General features: G+C 38.3%; 1 protein-coding gene across 1 annotated transcript in view; it reads left to right on the top strand.

Annotated features, from left to right (window-relative positions):
• The window catches only part of Tpr (translocated promoter region, nuclear basket protein), a 59,714-nt gene that overhangs the window by 39,243 nt on the left and 4,251 nt on the right, over window positions 1–16,220 (top strand). Inside the window, 15 exon segments of the mRNA XM_036202759.1 lie at window positions 42–185; window positions 361–559; window positions 1,686–1,891; window positions 2,050–2,111; window positions 2,876–3,084; window positions 4,450–4,722; window positions 5,734–5,882; window positions 6,458–6,541; window positions 8,885–9,079; window positions 10,080–10,211; window positions 10,452–10,542; window positions 12,106–12,290; window positions 13,520–13,588; window positions 13,683–13,777; window positions 15,193–15,299. Of these exon segments, the coding sequence (XP_036058652.1) occupies window positions 42–185; window positions 361–559; window positions 1,686–1,891; window positions 2,050–2,111; window positions 2,876–3,084; window positions 4,450–4,722; window positions 5,734–5,882; window positions 6,458–6,541; window positions 8,885–9,079; window positions 10,080–10,211; window positions 10,452–10,542; window positions 12,106–12,290; window positions 13,520–13,588; window positions 13,683–13,777; window positions 15,193–15,299 (2,200 nt within the window).

Here is a 16,220-nt window from a genome sequence, read left to right as displayed (position 1 = left end):
ATCACTAAGTAACCATGTGTTATTACTACTCATCATCTTAGGCCATGGAGACGTCCACTCAGTCTTCTGGAGACCATCAGGAGCAGCACATCTCTGTCCAGGAAATGCAGGAGCTCAAAGATACCCTCAACCAATCTGAAACAAAGACAAAGTCACTGGAGGGTCAAGTAGAGACTCTGCAGAAGGTACGATTGTGGGGGTGGTGGAAGGCCAATGTCCCTAATTCTCTCTGTAAAGAATAATGTGTTTAAACACTGACACTCCTTACCATGAAGGACCTTAAGACGTGTTCCAGTACTTTATAAGATACATCCTTTGTGCTGATTTGATTGAGCAACATATTCCTTTTTCCTTGAAAAGACATTATCAGAAAAAGAGACAGAAGCAAGAAATCTCCAGGAGCAGACTGCGCAGCTTCAGTCTGAACTGTCACGCCTTCGTCAGGACCTTCAGGATAGAACCACCCAGGAGGAGCAGCTCCGCCAGCAAATAACTGAGAAGGATGAAAAGACAAGGAAGGCAATTGTAGCAGCAAAGTCAAAAATTGCACACCTGGCTGGTAATTTCATGTATATGCTACAATTTGAATTGCACACTAAAACCTGATTATGCAGTACAGACAAAATTAAATGTAAAAGAGAAGGCAATATTGTAAATTTGTTTGTTTGAATTTGTTGGATTTACTTAACTTTAATTTTTTTAAGATTTGTTTTTGATTTTATATGTATAATTTTTTGTATGTGTGTGTGTACCACGTGTGTGCCTGGTGCCCACAGAGGGCAACGGAGGGTGTTAGATACACTGGAACTGGAGTTACATATGGTTGTAAGCCACCAGGTGGGTGTTGGGAACCAAACATGGCTCTGGAAGAGCAGCCAGTGCTCTTAACTCTTAACTGAACCTTCTCTCCAGCCCCAGAAAATTTAATGATGTGTTTGCTCTATTTATGAAGCATGCTGGTAATTGGCTTGGGGTACTGCTCCCCTTTTTTAATTTTATTTATTTATTTTGTTTGTTTTTTGAGACAGGGTTCCTCTGTGTAACAACCCTGGCTGTCTTGGCACTTGCTCTGTAGACCAGGCTGGCCTTGAACTCACAGAGATCTGCCTGCCTCTACCTCCCAAGTGTTCAGATTAAAGGTGTGCTCCACCATGCCTTGCTTCAGTAATCTGGTTTTAATATATTCTATTTGTTTTGTTTTGTTTTTTGAGACAGGGTTTCTCTGTGTAGCTTTTGCGCCTTTCTTGGATCTTGCTCAGTAGACTAGGCTGGCCTCGAACTCACAAAGATCCACCTGCCTCTGCTTCCTGAGTGCTGGGATTAAAGGCGTGCACCACCACTGCCCGGCTTTAATATATTCTATATAGACCTTATGATGTGAATATTTTACAATTCTTAGTAATAAATTATATATATATATATATATATATATATATATATACTCAAGCTCCTGCTAAAGTTAATTTATATTAGTTTAAATTTTTTGATGTTTTAGGATAATTTACATGTTTTTTTCTGAAGTATATATAATAGACATGGACATGTTTAGACATTTACTCATTGAGATAGGTAGTGAGTATATCAAAACTAATACATAGTATAGTACAGAATCTAATACTGATTGTACATGCCAGATAAGTGCAGAATGTTTCTGATGTTTAATTATAATTATGCGTTTATTTTAGGTGTAAAAGATCAGTTAACTAAAGAAAATGAAGAACTTAAACAAAGGAATGGAGCTTTAGATCAACAGAAAGATGAACTGGATGTCCGGATGACTGCTCTTAAGTCCCAGTATGAAGGCCGGATTAGTCGCTTAGAGAGAGAGCTCAGAGAGCATCAAGAGAGACACCTTGAGCAGAGAGATGAGCCTCAGGAACCCACTAATAAGGTGACAAGGAAGTGCTGTTTATTTAGGAGCCTTTGTTAGAGAGAATATGGACTAGCATCCCAAGTCCACAGACAGTTGATAATAGTTCTGTGATGGCTGTTCAGTGGACTTGAGGGTGGGGGAAGCACAGAAGAAGTCAATGCTTTTCCTCTTTACAGGCTCCAGAACAGCAGAGACAGATCACACTGAAAACCACTCCAGCTTCCGGGGAAAGAGGAATGTGAGTCTCAGTTCTTCTATAGTCTGTTGTTAAAGTTCAGAAAAGATTGTCATGTACTTGTCAACTCTTGTTTTCAGTAGGCTTTCATTCTTAAGTGTAAAGCTTCAGTGACCGGAAACATCTTGCAGCTTAGATTGTGATTGGCTTCTAAGATAAACTACTCACTGCTTGTGATGTTTCGTAACAAGTATAGAGGTCTAGGCTGAGGCTGGAGAGATGCTCAGCAGTTGAGAGCACTGGCTGCTCTTCCAGAGGACGCTGGTTTGAGTCCCAGCACCTGCATGGCGTCTCATAACCATGCATAACTCTAGTTCCATGGGAATCCAACAATTCTGGCTTCTGTGGACACCAGGCACACGTGCTACATAGACAGACATTCACACAGGCACGATCTGAGCTGAGGCTTAGAATCAGTAACTCAACATCTAGGTATTTTTTTCTGTTTTGCCAGAGTATATCACTGTGGACTATTCCCTGTAGGTTTTAATGCTTAAATTCAAAACCTTTTTACTAAAAGTTTTCAAATTTTATGGCTGAAGAGTAGAAAGCTATATTCAGTCTTTAAACTACTTATTTTAAACTTACCAAGTCTGTTCCAAACAGTGTTCAGGAAAATAGTAAGATTTGAACTGTTAAGATTATACCTGCTGAACACTGATTTTTAAAAGTACATGCCTTGATTTTCATAGAACATACATATTTTACAAGGGATCTTCAACCTAAGTTTTGTGACTACATTATTCTTGGAATTTTCTCCCATTAAGTGCCAGCACATCAGACCCACCAACAGCCAATATCAAGCCAACTCCTGTTGTTTCTACTCCAAGTAAAGTGACAGCAGCAGCTATGGCTGGGAATAAGTCAACGCCCAGGGCCAGTATCCGCCCAATGGTTACACCTGCAACGGTCACAAACCCAACCACTACCCCAACAGCAACTGTAATGCCCACCACCCAGGTGGAGTCCCAGGAAGGTGAGTGAAATAACGCATCTGGTTGGACTGACTGCTTGTATAGAAGTCAGCCATCATCATAAAAGTAGTTAATATTTGAAGTATGTGCTCCCTAGGATACTTGTGCTTGATTTTTTTCCCCCAGTAACAGGAATCAAACTCAAGTAAGCAATCTTTACTAACCCATATTCTCAGACCTATTTATTTGTTTATCTTTGAGGCTAAGCTGGTCTCCGAACTCATGATCCTTCTGGTTTATCACCTCAAGTAGCTGGGATTACAGGCATGGGCCATCATGGCTGCCCAAAATACTGTAAACCCAGTAAATTTCTTCCTTCTCTTCTGTTTTGCTTTGTTTTTAAGCTGATGAAGAGGGAAAATATATTCCTAGCTAACATACTTTGCTTTCTGGAACCATATGTTCACTTCTAATGGCTAAGAAACATGCTATGAAACCCACTTTGAAAAACCATAGTATAAAATTGCACTTTCAATCCAAACATCATTCTTTCACTGAAATGATCTGTGCTTCTTGATGCTGTCTCCACTGTGTCCCAATTGCACTTATAATAATTGTACTTGATTTTACACTTATCATTTTAACCTACTAGATTGAGAGTCTCAATTTATTATTCAATCTCTTTCCCTAGTCCCAAAATAGATGCCCAATAAAAGGTTTGCAAGATCTTAAACTGCCTTGACGTGTTAGAATTGAGTTAATTTTTCTAAGTATTTAGAAATCTCATCAGTCAGATGCAGAGGTAGGCAGACATCTGAGTCCAAGGCCAACCAAAGTTCTATAGTGAGACCATGTCCTCAAACAGTATATGATATAAACACTCTGAAAATAAAGAATATATCCTTTCAGCTCCATTCAATAAAAGATTATCAGGATAGATTACCAATTAAACTTTGGGTTTTTTAGAGATGAGGAACCTTGTTTTGTTGGTTTTTTGTGTGGTGCTTAGGATCAAACCCAAGGCTTTAAACATGTTGTACAAGCTCTGTACCATTCAGCTCTTTATCTATTCCCAGTCTTCATGATGGTATTATGATACCAGTTAAAAACAAAATGATGCTTAAGAAAAGATTTCTGACCATTTTCAGCTTCTTAATACTAATTTCATCTGATCATAGTCTTATTGGAGCAATAGATTGAAGAACAATTTCAAATATACATTTAATCTAGCCAGCGATTATTATGTATTACTCACATAGGCAGTACAATACAGAATAAATAACTTTCCCACAGTATTTTTGTGTAGTAAATGGTAATATATACAAAAACTAGAGAATACATTGTATGCCAAAGAATATGGTAAGATAATAACTCAGCTTCGGTAAGGGTAGAAGGCTTACTTACTAAATAGTTAATTATTTTTTCAGCTATGCAATCCGAAGGGCCAGTGGAGCACGTTCCAGTGTTTGGAAGTGCAAGCGGATCTGTTCGTTCTACTAGTCCTAATGTTCAGCCCTCCATTTCTCAGCCCATCCTAACTGTACAGCAGCAGACACAGGCTACAGCTTTTGTGCAACCCACTCAACAGAGTCACCCTCAGATTGAGCCCACAAATCAAGAGATGTCCCCGAACATAGTTGAGGTGGTACAGAGTTCACCAGTTGAGCGGCCTTCTACTTCCACAGCAGTATTTGGCACTGGTGAGACTTACTTTTAATATTTTTTTTAATTATTTTATTTTATGTTTGTATTTTGTCTGTGTATGTCTGTGCACCATTTGTGTGCCTGGTGTCCACAGAGGTCAAAGGAAGGCATCATAACCCTGGAACTGGAGTGACAGACAGTTGTGAGCTCCCATGTGGGTGTTGGGTACCAAACCTAGGTTCTCTTAAAGAGCAACCAGTGCTCTTCACTGCTAAGACATCTTCCAGACTGGTAAGATTAATTTTAAAATGAGACTGGGGTAGAAGACCTATATACTTCAAGTTTCTTAGAGACAGCACATATCCTGACTATTTCCTATAACTATTTGCTTTCCATCTAGTGTTATTGTGAAGAAAGCAATTTTTTATTTGGTTTTAATCATATTGGACCAATAGATAACAAGAAGTTTCAAATATGCATTTGTTTTAGCCAAAAATTGTTACATTTATTATAATAATTTAAGTTATTAGAAAAGTCACAATATATATTATATCTAAGAAATACTTTTAACGTTCATATTATACTGTTAGATTTCAGTCAGTTTTTGTCATTAGTTGTTTTTTTAAGGCGGGGGTTGGTTTTTTTTCGAGACAGGGTTTCTCTGTGTAGCTTTGCGCCTTTTCTGGAACCCACTTGTAGCCCAGGCTGGCCTTGAACTCACAAAGATCCTCCGGCCTCTGCCTCCTGAGTGCTGGGATTAAAGGTGTGCACCACCACCACCCGGCTGTAAAAGTTTTTCTTATTCCCCAGGTATTTTGGGCTGTGTTTCGAGGTGAAAAATAAGCCAACATACTATATGTAACTTAACATTGCTCCTGAAAGCTAAAGATGTTCATTTTACACATAGTATAATCTTTCTTTTAAGGAGTTCTGGGTTTGATAGAAAGTACTGTGTAAACTTTGTAAATAGCAATTATCAGTACAGTCACCATGAATCAGATGTATTATCTTTGTCGGAATGATGTTGCCAGCTTCTGATGTGAGGTTTAAATTGTATGATCTGAAAGTTTCAGCGACCCCAAGTTCCTCCTTGCCAAAGCGCACTCGGGAGGAGGAGGAGGACAGCACCATAGAAACAGCGGACCAGGTCTCTGATGACACGGTGGAAATGCCTCTCCCAAAGAAGCTGAAGACAGTCACACCCGTGGGGACCGAGGTCTGTACCATTCCTTCTGTGTGGCCTCATTACATCAGCAGAGCCGAGGGTTAGTTGTCAGTCCTGACCAATGGCAGATTCACTTTGGGGGTCATAATGTATCATCCGAAAAATTCTTGAACTGTAAAGTTCTCCCTGATAATGAAGGTATTTTGCCATTACCAGTTGTCTTACAGTCTTTGCATATATTTTTTTTTCATGAATTTCTTCCCATTTTCATAAAAAGCAGAAACACAAATTGAATTCCATTTTTTTGGGGAAGTTTACTCACTGACATTCCGAGTTCTTACTTGCCATGTGTTTCTAAGAGTAAGGTTAGCCAAAATTAGGTTTCTTTTCAGTGATAGACTGTGATGAATTAGGTTGTATATCAAACAGTAACAGTACTAAGTGTTACTTGTATGTATTAATTAATGCTCATAAGTTATATCTTGGAAAGGTATGTTAAGTATATTTTTATATAAATGGCATTTCTGGCATAGCTTCACAGCATTGTAGATTTAACTTTTTATAGAAAAACTGGCAGAGTGGGTGACGATTTATCGCCCAATAAGAAATCAATTATTGTGATTTAGGAAGAAGTTATGGCAGAAGAAAGTACTGATGGAGAGGTAGAAACTCAAGTTTATAATCAGGATTCTCAAGATTCCATTGGAGAGGTGAGTAAAAACATCTAACTAAAATTATTAAAAATAAATTGATAATAGAGTTGACTTTGACTTTCTGAAACACTATTTGGATTTTTAAGTTGTATCGTTTTTGAGGCAGGCTTTCACTATGGCTAGCCTCAAACTCAAGACAAGTCTAGCTTCAGCTTTCCAAGTGCTGGAATTACAGGCATGTACTGCCATGTTTGTTAAAATCCACTTTGAAACTGTTGATAATTTTGTTGTTGTTGGAGACAGGGTTTCTCTGTAGACCAGGCTGGCCTCAAACTCAGAGATCTGCCTGCCTCTGGCTCCCCAAGTGCTGGGATTAAAGAAGTATGCCACCACGTCCAGCAAAACTGGTCTTCCATTTTTGAGATATCCTAGAACCAGTGCAATTTCTATATTGTTTTGCTTCTGTAAGTATGCTGTGCAAAAACTGACGTGTAAGAATGCTTCTGTTCATATGCAGTAAAAAAAATTTTCCAAGCAAGGTATTATTTCCAGTAAGTATTGCTCTACCACTAGGTTCCTGCCTAGCTCTACCTGTTAGAAGCTATGTGCCTAAACATGTTTTTAACTCTCAATTGCTTTACTTGTGAGAAAATTATTACATTTTTAAGGATTGTAGGGTGTCTAAACTCTGTTTTGCCCTCAGGAGGAGAATCCATGTCATTAATATTAACATACAGTGATCATTCACTTATTACTGTAGTGTTAGTCAAAGAAATTTGTGTTTATTAACTCACATAATTGTTAGAACAACCCTACTTTATAGTTAAGAACTAATGCCAAGATAAGTTAGTTGTGGACTTGGGAATTGAACCCACACTGTAGTTCCCACCTGTTGTCTTAAGCTTGAAAGTACTTTCTCTGGATAAACTTTCAGGATCATGTTACTGTGAAATTAAAAAGTTGAAGCTAACTGTTAGTAACATAAACTGCAAGTTTAGTTTATGAGATGCATTAATGTTCTAGGTTAATCACTTTGATTTACAAATGTAAAACCAAGCCTATGTTATATATAATATATAACACTGTAAATGGTATCTCATGTGTTTTAGACTATAACATTTAAAGAAACTAGAAATATGAAGTAAAGTATAGGTTTCTATTTTATTGCCAGCCTTGGTTAAATCAACCTCAGATCTATGAAAAGTTGTTTCTTAAGAATGTCAGATTGTTTTGATTCAAACATACCATTAACTTCTCATTAAGTATTGCTTTTTCTTACATAAGCAAGTCACTTTAGGAACACTTGTAATTATACTACAACTTACTGAATTTTTTCCCAATATGGTGTATGTACTTTTTCATGAATTTCTTCAGTTCATAGATGTTATTGACTTACATGAGAAATAGATTTTTACTGAGTACATAAGTGAAAGTATACATTTTTAAATAAATTCAAAAATTTTTGTTAATACAAGTTTATTTTGGTAGGGAACAAAATGTGGAAAATAATTGGGCAAAGAATTATTTTAGTATCTGGCATATCTTAGTATCCCTTATCCTAAATACTTAGTGCCAACAGCATTTCCTACAGACTGGATGGAGTATTTGTCTCAAGACCAGCTGAGAGAGAGCACCCACCACATTGGGTCACTGTCCTGTCACTTCTCAGTGTCATTTGTGGTTCTTCATGTGTAGAGGGAGGCTGTAGTTGTCGCAAGGAGCTGTGGCTTGAGTGTGTCATGTCACTTTGGGTGCCTTGACTTACTTACTGAGCAGAGTCCTCCCAGCCTCCCCAGTTCTGTCCTGCTCATTTTTAGAGGATGGTCTGAGAACAAGTCATTCTTTAGAGTACAGAGCTTTGACTTACGATGCCAATCTTGACAGCATTAAGACTGATAGGCATAACCGTCTATAACTGCTTTTCATGTTTAGTTTCTATACATTTTAATTAAAATATAACTGCAGCACTCTGTGTGTGTGTGTCTGTGTCTGTGTCTGTGTGTCTGTCTGGTATAGCTTCAAGGGTTTTTTTTGTATATTGAACAACCAGTTGTGGGCTCATCCTAGGATGAACTAACTCTCCCTCTCTCAACAGTCATCAGTTACCTTAGTTTCTTGTCCCTTATGTGTGACCCCATGAGATACTCTTTTATTTATTTATTTACTTACTTATTTATTGCTGTATGTGTCTGCTCCATAACTCCCTCCCACTGTACCCACACTTCCTTCAAGTGTTAGGTCAGTGCTCAGAAAGCTTCAGGTTGGGGATAGTCAACTTATATAATAATCAGGGTATTGGGGGGTAAAATTGGTTTTTGAAACAATAGAAATATTTTACTTTATTCATTATGGGTCCAGATTATTTCTAGCTTGGGTAAAACATCTTTCTAATTTTTCAAGGGAGTCACCCAGGGAGATTATACACCTATGGAAGACAGTGAAGAAACTTCACAATCTCTACAAATCGATCTTGGACCACTTCAATCAGATCAGCAAACTCCTTCTTCTCAGGATGGTCAAGGCAAAGGAGATGATGTCATTGTAATTGACAGTGACGATGAAGATGATGATGAAGAAAATGATGGAGAACATGAAGTGAGTTCATCAGCTTTCCTCCTGCTCTGAATTTTTTAAACTTCCCTTCTAGCGCTGGAGCCCCACCCCATGGCATTGTGCATGTTGGCCTTGAGCTCTGGATCTTCCTCCCTCTACCCAAGTGCTGGTGTCAATCACAGTGCTTTAAGTCTTTGGTGCTTCTAATGTCAGCTAGAGAGTTCTCATTCCCAGTCAATCTCCCTCGATTACCGAGTTTTTCTCTAATACTATTAGTTCAGGAGTGTGACGTGTATTAAAAATAATCAAAGAGCAAGTCATGGATAATCCATTTTTAAACTTTTGTTTACCTTATTTTGTTACTTACTGGAAGTAGGATTTCAGTGTATAGCCCAGGCCTGCTAGGAACTGCCCAAAATTCTGCTGCTTCAGTCTTCTGAGTGCTGGGATTGTAGGAACACATGGCCTGTCCAGCTTGTTCGTTTCAAATTTCATCTGCAGTCTTAGTAAAAAATTAATGGCTAGAGATCTAATGATACATGCCACTGTTTCTGGAGATAAAAAGAAGAAATAGGAGTTGGTAGTTGTTTTGTTAATTTTCCTCTTGGCACCCTGTACCCATTTCCAAAGTAAAATTAGGTCATCGCCCATATCAGGTGAGTTTTAGGCAGAATTTGGTATTTTTCACTTAGGGATTTAATTCTGTATTGGTGGTTCCTTACTTTAGATTCTTTTGTTGGCATGTTTTTAAAACCAATATGTTTTGATTTCCTCTAATTCTACTCACATTTGGATATAAAGTGAACACTTGACACTTGGTAGATAGACTATTTTTCAAATCTCATGGAAACATTTCAGAGTTGATCACTGTTTAATTAATTTCATGAAGTGTTACAGTTTTTTCTTCCTGCTGCAAAACTAAACCCATACAACTCCTGAAACACTCTGATATCCTAATCAATAGTAAGTCATTGAAAGAGGTGTTAGGATGTGCAAAGTGGGTGGGCCTGCGCTTTATTCACACTTGGACTTTTCCTTCTAGGATTATGAAGAAGATGAAGATGATGATGATGATGACGAAGACGACACGGGGATGGGAGATGAGGGTGAAGATAGTAATGAAGGAACTGGTAGTGCAGATGGTAATGATGGATATGAAGCTGATGATGCTGAGGTAACTGGTTAGAGTTGGGACTGTCTCCTTAAAAGCTGTGCTTAGAAAGCTTGCTGTTTCCTGTGATATAGAAAAGCCTGTGTTACCAGGATAATAAAAGTCTTTATACCGTTGGAGTTTTGTTTGTTTGGCTTGCTTGGTTTGGTTTTCCTCTGGTTTGTTTGCTTATAATCATTTGGTGTGGCTTTGTTTTTAAGGCTGTTCATTTGATTTGCTTCAGTCATGACATCTTGTTCTTAGGGTGGTGATGGGACTGATCCAGGTACGGAAACAGAAGAAAGTGTGGGCGGAGCTGAAAGTAACCAGAGAGCTGCTGATTCCCAAAACAGTGGTAAGACCCGTGGTCTTTTAGTAGAAGGTGTCTGCTACTCGTTCCAAACTAACCTTAGATGTAATACAACCCAAGTAGACTGGTAATAGGATAGGGTCTTACTAGCGATTTTCTGCCCCCATGACCGGTCTATTGGATGTCAGTATTATACTGTCTGCTACCTCATTGGACTACCATACGAGTCAAACATCTTGGAACCTCTCATGTAGCACAGAGCCATTTGCCACTGCTGCCTTTACTGCCTGGGGTAATTAAAGCAGGGATGGGTGGCACCTCACAGCTGGAAGAGGTCAGTCCAAACAAACTGAATGTTTTAAAATGTGTGTAGATGTATGTCTTTAGATACTAACACAAAAAAAAAAAAAAAAAAAGTTTATTAAGAGGAGATATTCTTAGCCATTTTTCCCAAATATACCACATATATTTTCTGTAAGACTTCTTTTGGGGAGAGGAGCTATTCATGTAGTCAAGCAAAATTAAGTCTAGTCGTCTGAGTAAAATTAAGGTTATAGTTGAATTTGGTCCATTTTCAGGTAAATTATGGGACTAGAAAAGATGGCCCTTGAAAAGACACCAGGTTCAGATTCCAGCACTCACATGGAGACTCATAGTAACTCCACTTCCAGGAGAATCTGATACCTTCTTCCAGCCTCCATGGATACCAGGAATGCATGTGGTGCACAAACATATGCAGTCAAAAACCTCACACATGAAATAAAAATTATTTCTCTTTGTTAAGTTACTACTCTTCTGACTATCTTTACTTGTCCCAAATTCTTAGACCAAGAATTTTAAGTTTAAGTTTTATCTGAACCACAAAATGTAAAATGATTTAAATACTTCATAAATAGCCAAATGTCAATACAAGATTCTGATTCTAGATCAGATATAAACTGTTAATTCTCTGGTATCCTATTTTTGTAGTGGAAGACAGAAGATCTAGACACCTGCGTGAGTGACACTTGAAGTTTAGGAGAATAAAAGTATAAACATATCCCTAGGTGAGGCCTTTCCTTAGTCATCTTGACTAATTGACGTGCTGTTTATCTAGAAAGAGTTAAGTAATTTATACACTTAGTAAGGATAGTACTGGGCCAGAGAGGTAATTCAGTGATTAAGGGCACATGCTGCTCTTCCAGTGGAGCTGAGTTTGGTTTTTATATTATATTTGTGCTCCAGGTGACCCAATGCTCTCTTCTAGCTTCCATAGGCCATACACAAACATACATAGACACGCATATGCACACTTAAACATTAAGAAAAAATAGCAAATCCCAAATTTAGTAAATCTTTGCTGTATGATATGTTGAGTTTTGAAGAGAATGTACGTACTTGCATGTTGTTTGCTCTGTTAATGATCCTGAGTGAGGCATAGAGAGGTGCATGTCTGTAATCCCAGCCCTTGGAGGGGCACCAGGATTTAAAGGCCAGCTACTATGTAGCGAGTTTGAAGACAGCCTGGACTGAGGCCCTGTCTCAAATCCTTCAAGAATGCAGCTCAGAGACAAAGGCTCTGGGACTTGTTACTGTGGTCGTTTCCACATGGAAATCTTTCTTCCATAGGTGAGGGGAGTACAAGTGCAGCAGAGTCGTCTTTCTCTCAGGAGGCTGCTCGAGACCAGCAGCCCACGTCAGCATCTGAGAGACAGACCCCTCGAGCACCCCAGTCACCACGGCGCCCACCACATCCTCTTCCCCCACGCCTGACTATTCACGCTCCACCTCAGGAGTTGGGACCACCAGTTCAGGTATTAAAAGACGACAGCTTCTGAAAAAGGCACCTTTTAAATTGTGACTTTCCATTAGACAGACAGATTCCTTCCTTCCTTCCTTCCTTCCTTCCTTCCTTCCTTCCTTCCTTCCAGATGTTACATGAATTTTTAATGTTTTGGCATGCTGTAAGATTTTATAAGTTTACATTCACAAATGAGTTGACATATGGGAAACATGGCTTGTTAAAAATTTTATATATACTTGTATGTATATCTATAAGAATGATTATAGTCATAGCAAATAAATTTCTGGTTGCTATTACAGGCTTAAAATTAATGTGAAATGCTTTTTGCCAACTCAGTAACATTTGTTTTGAACATTTCTTCCTGTAAAGTGTCCAGATTTTTTTTTTTAATTATTGTTCTACTTAACTTTTTTTCACATGTGTAATTAAATATTTCTACTTAGTTAATTAATAACCCTGAGAGTTGAGCATGGAGTAGATTTGGCTGTGTCTTAGTCAGAAGCCCGTGCAGAATATGGCAGAGAACACACAAAGGTTCCATTAAGTTAGCCTGGGTTTTCCTCCTGACATGGGGAATATATTGAGAACAATTATATGCAAATAGAGCTAAAATAAGAGTAGCGGAGATCAGGTGCACACCTTTAATCGCAGCACTCAGGAGGCAGAGGCAGGCAGATCTCTGTGAGTTCAAGGCTAGCCTGGTCTACAAAGCGAGTTCAAGGACAGCCAAGGCTACACAGTGAAACCCTGTCTCAACCACCACCACCCCCCAAAAAGGTAGTGGAAATTACTTCATAATTGAAAACACAAAGCCTTAGTGGAAATTACTTCATATTTGAAAATACAAAACCTTTAGGGATCGTTTGTGGGTGTCACAAAGCATCCAGTGTGTCAGTTCAAGATTGTCTTAGCTGTGGATTAGTAAGTCAGTTCAATAGAAGCTACGATGGAAAACCTCACTTGTTAATACTTAATCAAAGAGACAGGGGCTAAGTGTATGTACATGTTCAAATGAAATATTATTAAGGTGCCTTTTGGTTCATAGATAGCTTTGTTAATATAATTTAAAATGTATCACCGGTATTTGTAATAGATAAATAGTAGCAATTTTAAAAATGTCCTGTTAATTACAAATCTTCTCCAATTAGTTATTTCATTGCCAGATTAATAAACTATGTCTTTGGTATTTGTTTTATTGCCTAATTCTTTAAAACAAATGTAATTCCTTCTCTAACACAGAGAATTCAGATGACCCGGAGGCAGTCTGTAGGGCGTGGACTTCAGTTGACTCCAGGAATAGGTGGTATGGTTAGTATCTAGCCATCGTGTATGCATTGTATGTATGTATGTATGTATGTACATGGTTAGGCCTGCTAAGTCCTGCACTCTATCTTTGTTTCAGCAACAACACTTTTTTGATGATGAAGACAGAACAGTTCCGAGTACCCCAACTCTCGTAGTGCCGCATCGCACTGATGGGTTTGCTGAGGCTATTCAGTAAGTTGAAATGGGAGTGTTTGGTTACTCATCAGCTCCTTTCTGTTTACCTCATAGATGGGTTGTTTTTTCGATGTATTATTTGTAGAGTCCTACCCTGCTGTCCGCTGATCTGCACATGGAGTAGGAGGATAATGAGAAAGTAGTGTTGAGGAAGTTTATAGGGTGAATAAAATACATCTAGTAAGGGAGTGTGGCAGAGCTTAAGAGTGTGGTTTCTACAGTCAGAATGCTTGTGTTTGAAACCTGTCTCTAGGGTTTCCTCACAAGAGCAGATTCCTCGCTGTCCCTTCTTCTGAGTAACTTGGTTTACTGATAATGGTTCAGTTTGTGCTTACATGTTTACCTACTACCTAACACAGTGAATGCCCTATAGGTGCTGGTGGAAGGATTTGTCATTACAGTGGCCGTGATAGATAGTATATTGTGAAAGCTTAGAGTAATCAGCTGTCACCTAACTGTCTAGGAGAGTGACAGCGTAAGTGATCTTTGTTAACAGAAATGAAGTAATTATGATTCCTAATGATTACTTAGCATTTCTGTGCATTATTTAAGCCTTCTAGCTATGAGGATAGATGTTATTGTTGCCTGTGAGGACTACCTTAATACATTCCACTCCACAGACCCCAGGGTCACCAATTTAAGCACTGGTTCTCCAGCATGAACCTTTTATGAAGAAATTTAAAGTTGAAATAGCTTTGAACCTCTTGATATTTGGGGCCAAATAAACAACCTGGAAATTAGAAGCGGAGTAGAGGAGTGCTCAAGGTTCTTAGAGCAACTAACTCTATGGAGACATGTTTGAAAACCAACCTGAAGGAAAAGCTTTAACTGAAAATATACTTTCAGTAGAAATGAAAATTAACTAGATAATTACAGAGGTATAACCCATAAGCACTTGTAATTATGGGTAGCTGGAAAAGAGAAGAAAAGAAATGAGGCTGTTTCATGTCTTGAATAGACAGTGGGATACATGATATTGTAGGATACATGATACTGTAGGATATAGGCAGAAAGCAGTTAATCTAGTCATTTAATGCTAGGGTTTTTCTAAATCTTAGAGCTAGATTTTTAACCTGCAGTAGGCCAGAAAGTAACTTATTTTATATTACTAAACATTGACAACTACAATTAAAAACAAAACACTTGTTTGCTTGCTTCTTGTTGCATGTATCTGTGTTTCAGACAAGTTCAAAAACATCAGCATGGTCCAGGAAAGCTAAAAGTTAAATAAATCAAATTATTCATATTACTAAATTTAATGATATTTTTGCAAGATACCCTTTATTGACATCATTTTCATTGCTTCCCTGCTTATTGACGTGTCCTCTCTCTTTTTTTTTAAATAGTCTTTTCCTTTCATGGTTTAAACAAACAACATTAAATTTACCATCAAATTAATTTTTGTCCATTAGTTCCCCACAGGTTGCTGGTGTTCCTAGATTCCGGTTTGGGCCACCTGAAGACATGCCACAGACAAGTTCCAGTCACTCTGATCTGGGCCAACTTGCTTCTCAAGGAGGTAAAATAACAAATAAGCCTAAAATTGTTTAAATTCATGTCTTATATGGAAGTTGGTAAAGAAAGTTGCTATACTATGATCCCTGTCCTAGTTTACATAAAGCTACTGATGTGGCTGTTACTAATTAAGCCTTGCCTTTTCTAATCTCATCAGCGAAGTTCTAGTTCCCTTAGCCTAGAGACTGGCTTTATATTTGTGCACTGTCTTAATTACTGTTCTATTGCTGTAGGAACACTGTGACCAAGACAGCTTATGAAAGGATTTAATTTCAGTTGGGGACACTTGTACAGTTTCAGAGAATTTGTCTGTTACCATTATGGCAGGGAGCGTGATGGTGGTCAGACAGTGCTGGAAAAGTAGCTGAGAGCTTACATCCTGATCTGCAAGCGGGGAGAGAGGGACACTGAGCTCAGCATGGGCTTTGGAAACCTCCAAGCCCACCCTAGTGACACACTTCCCACAAGGCCACACCTTCTCCAGCAAGGCTAAACCTCCTAATCCTTCTCAGACAGTTGAGCTAGCTAGAGACCAAGCCTTCAAACATGAGCCTTTAGGAGCCATTCTCAAAGACATAGATCTTCAAAGAGATATGTTGAACCAATAAATAGACTAATAATCAACCAGCTGTTTTAAGTTTAGGAGTGCAGTGTATTTTTTGTTTACAACTTCAGAGTTGTGGCAAACCCAATTAAATATATGGCTAATTAGACTTTCCCTATTAATATTTGTTTTCAAAAGTAAAGCTATATGAGCTATAAAATAAAATGACCCCAAAATTAAGTAGGCCACTAGTAACTCACTTTATAACCGTAGGGAAAGTTGAGTGTCACTAGAAGAGTTACTAACCTTAGCAGTTAGGTGAGGACTAGATCTCAACTCGTTCATAGTTGGACACTCCATAAAATTAGCTTGTTTTAAACT

Source organism: Onychomys torridus, chromosome 11 (assembly GCF_903995425.1).
Source record: "Onychomys torridus chromosome 11, mOncTor1.1, whole genome shotgun sequence".
Lineage (NCBI taxonomy): Eukaryota > Metazoa > Chordata > Mammalia > Rodentia > Cricetidae > Onychomys > Onychomys torridus.
Note: the sequence above shows the minus strand (reverse complement) of the source record. Positions and strands in the feature narration are given on the sequence as shown.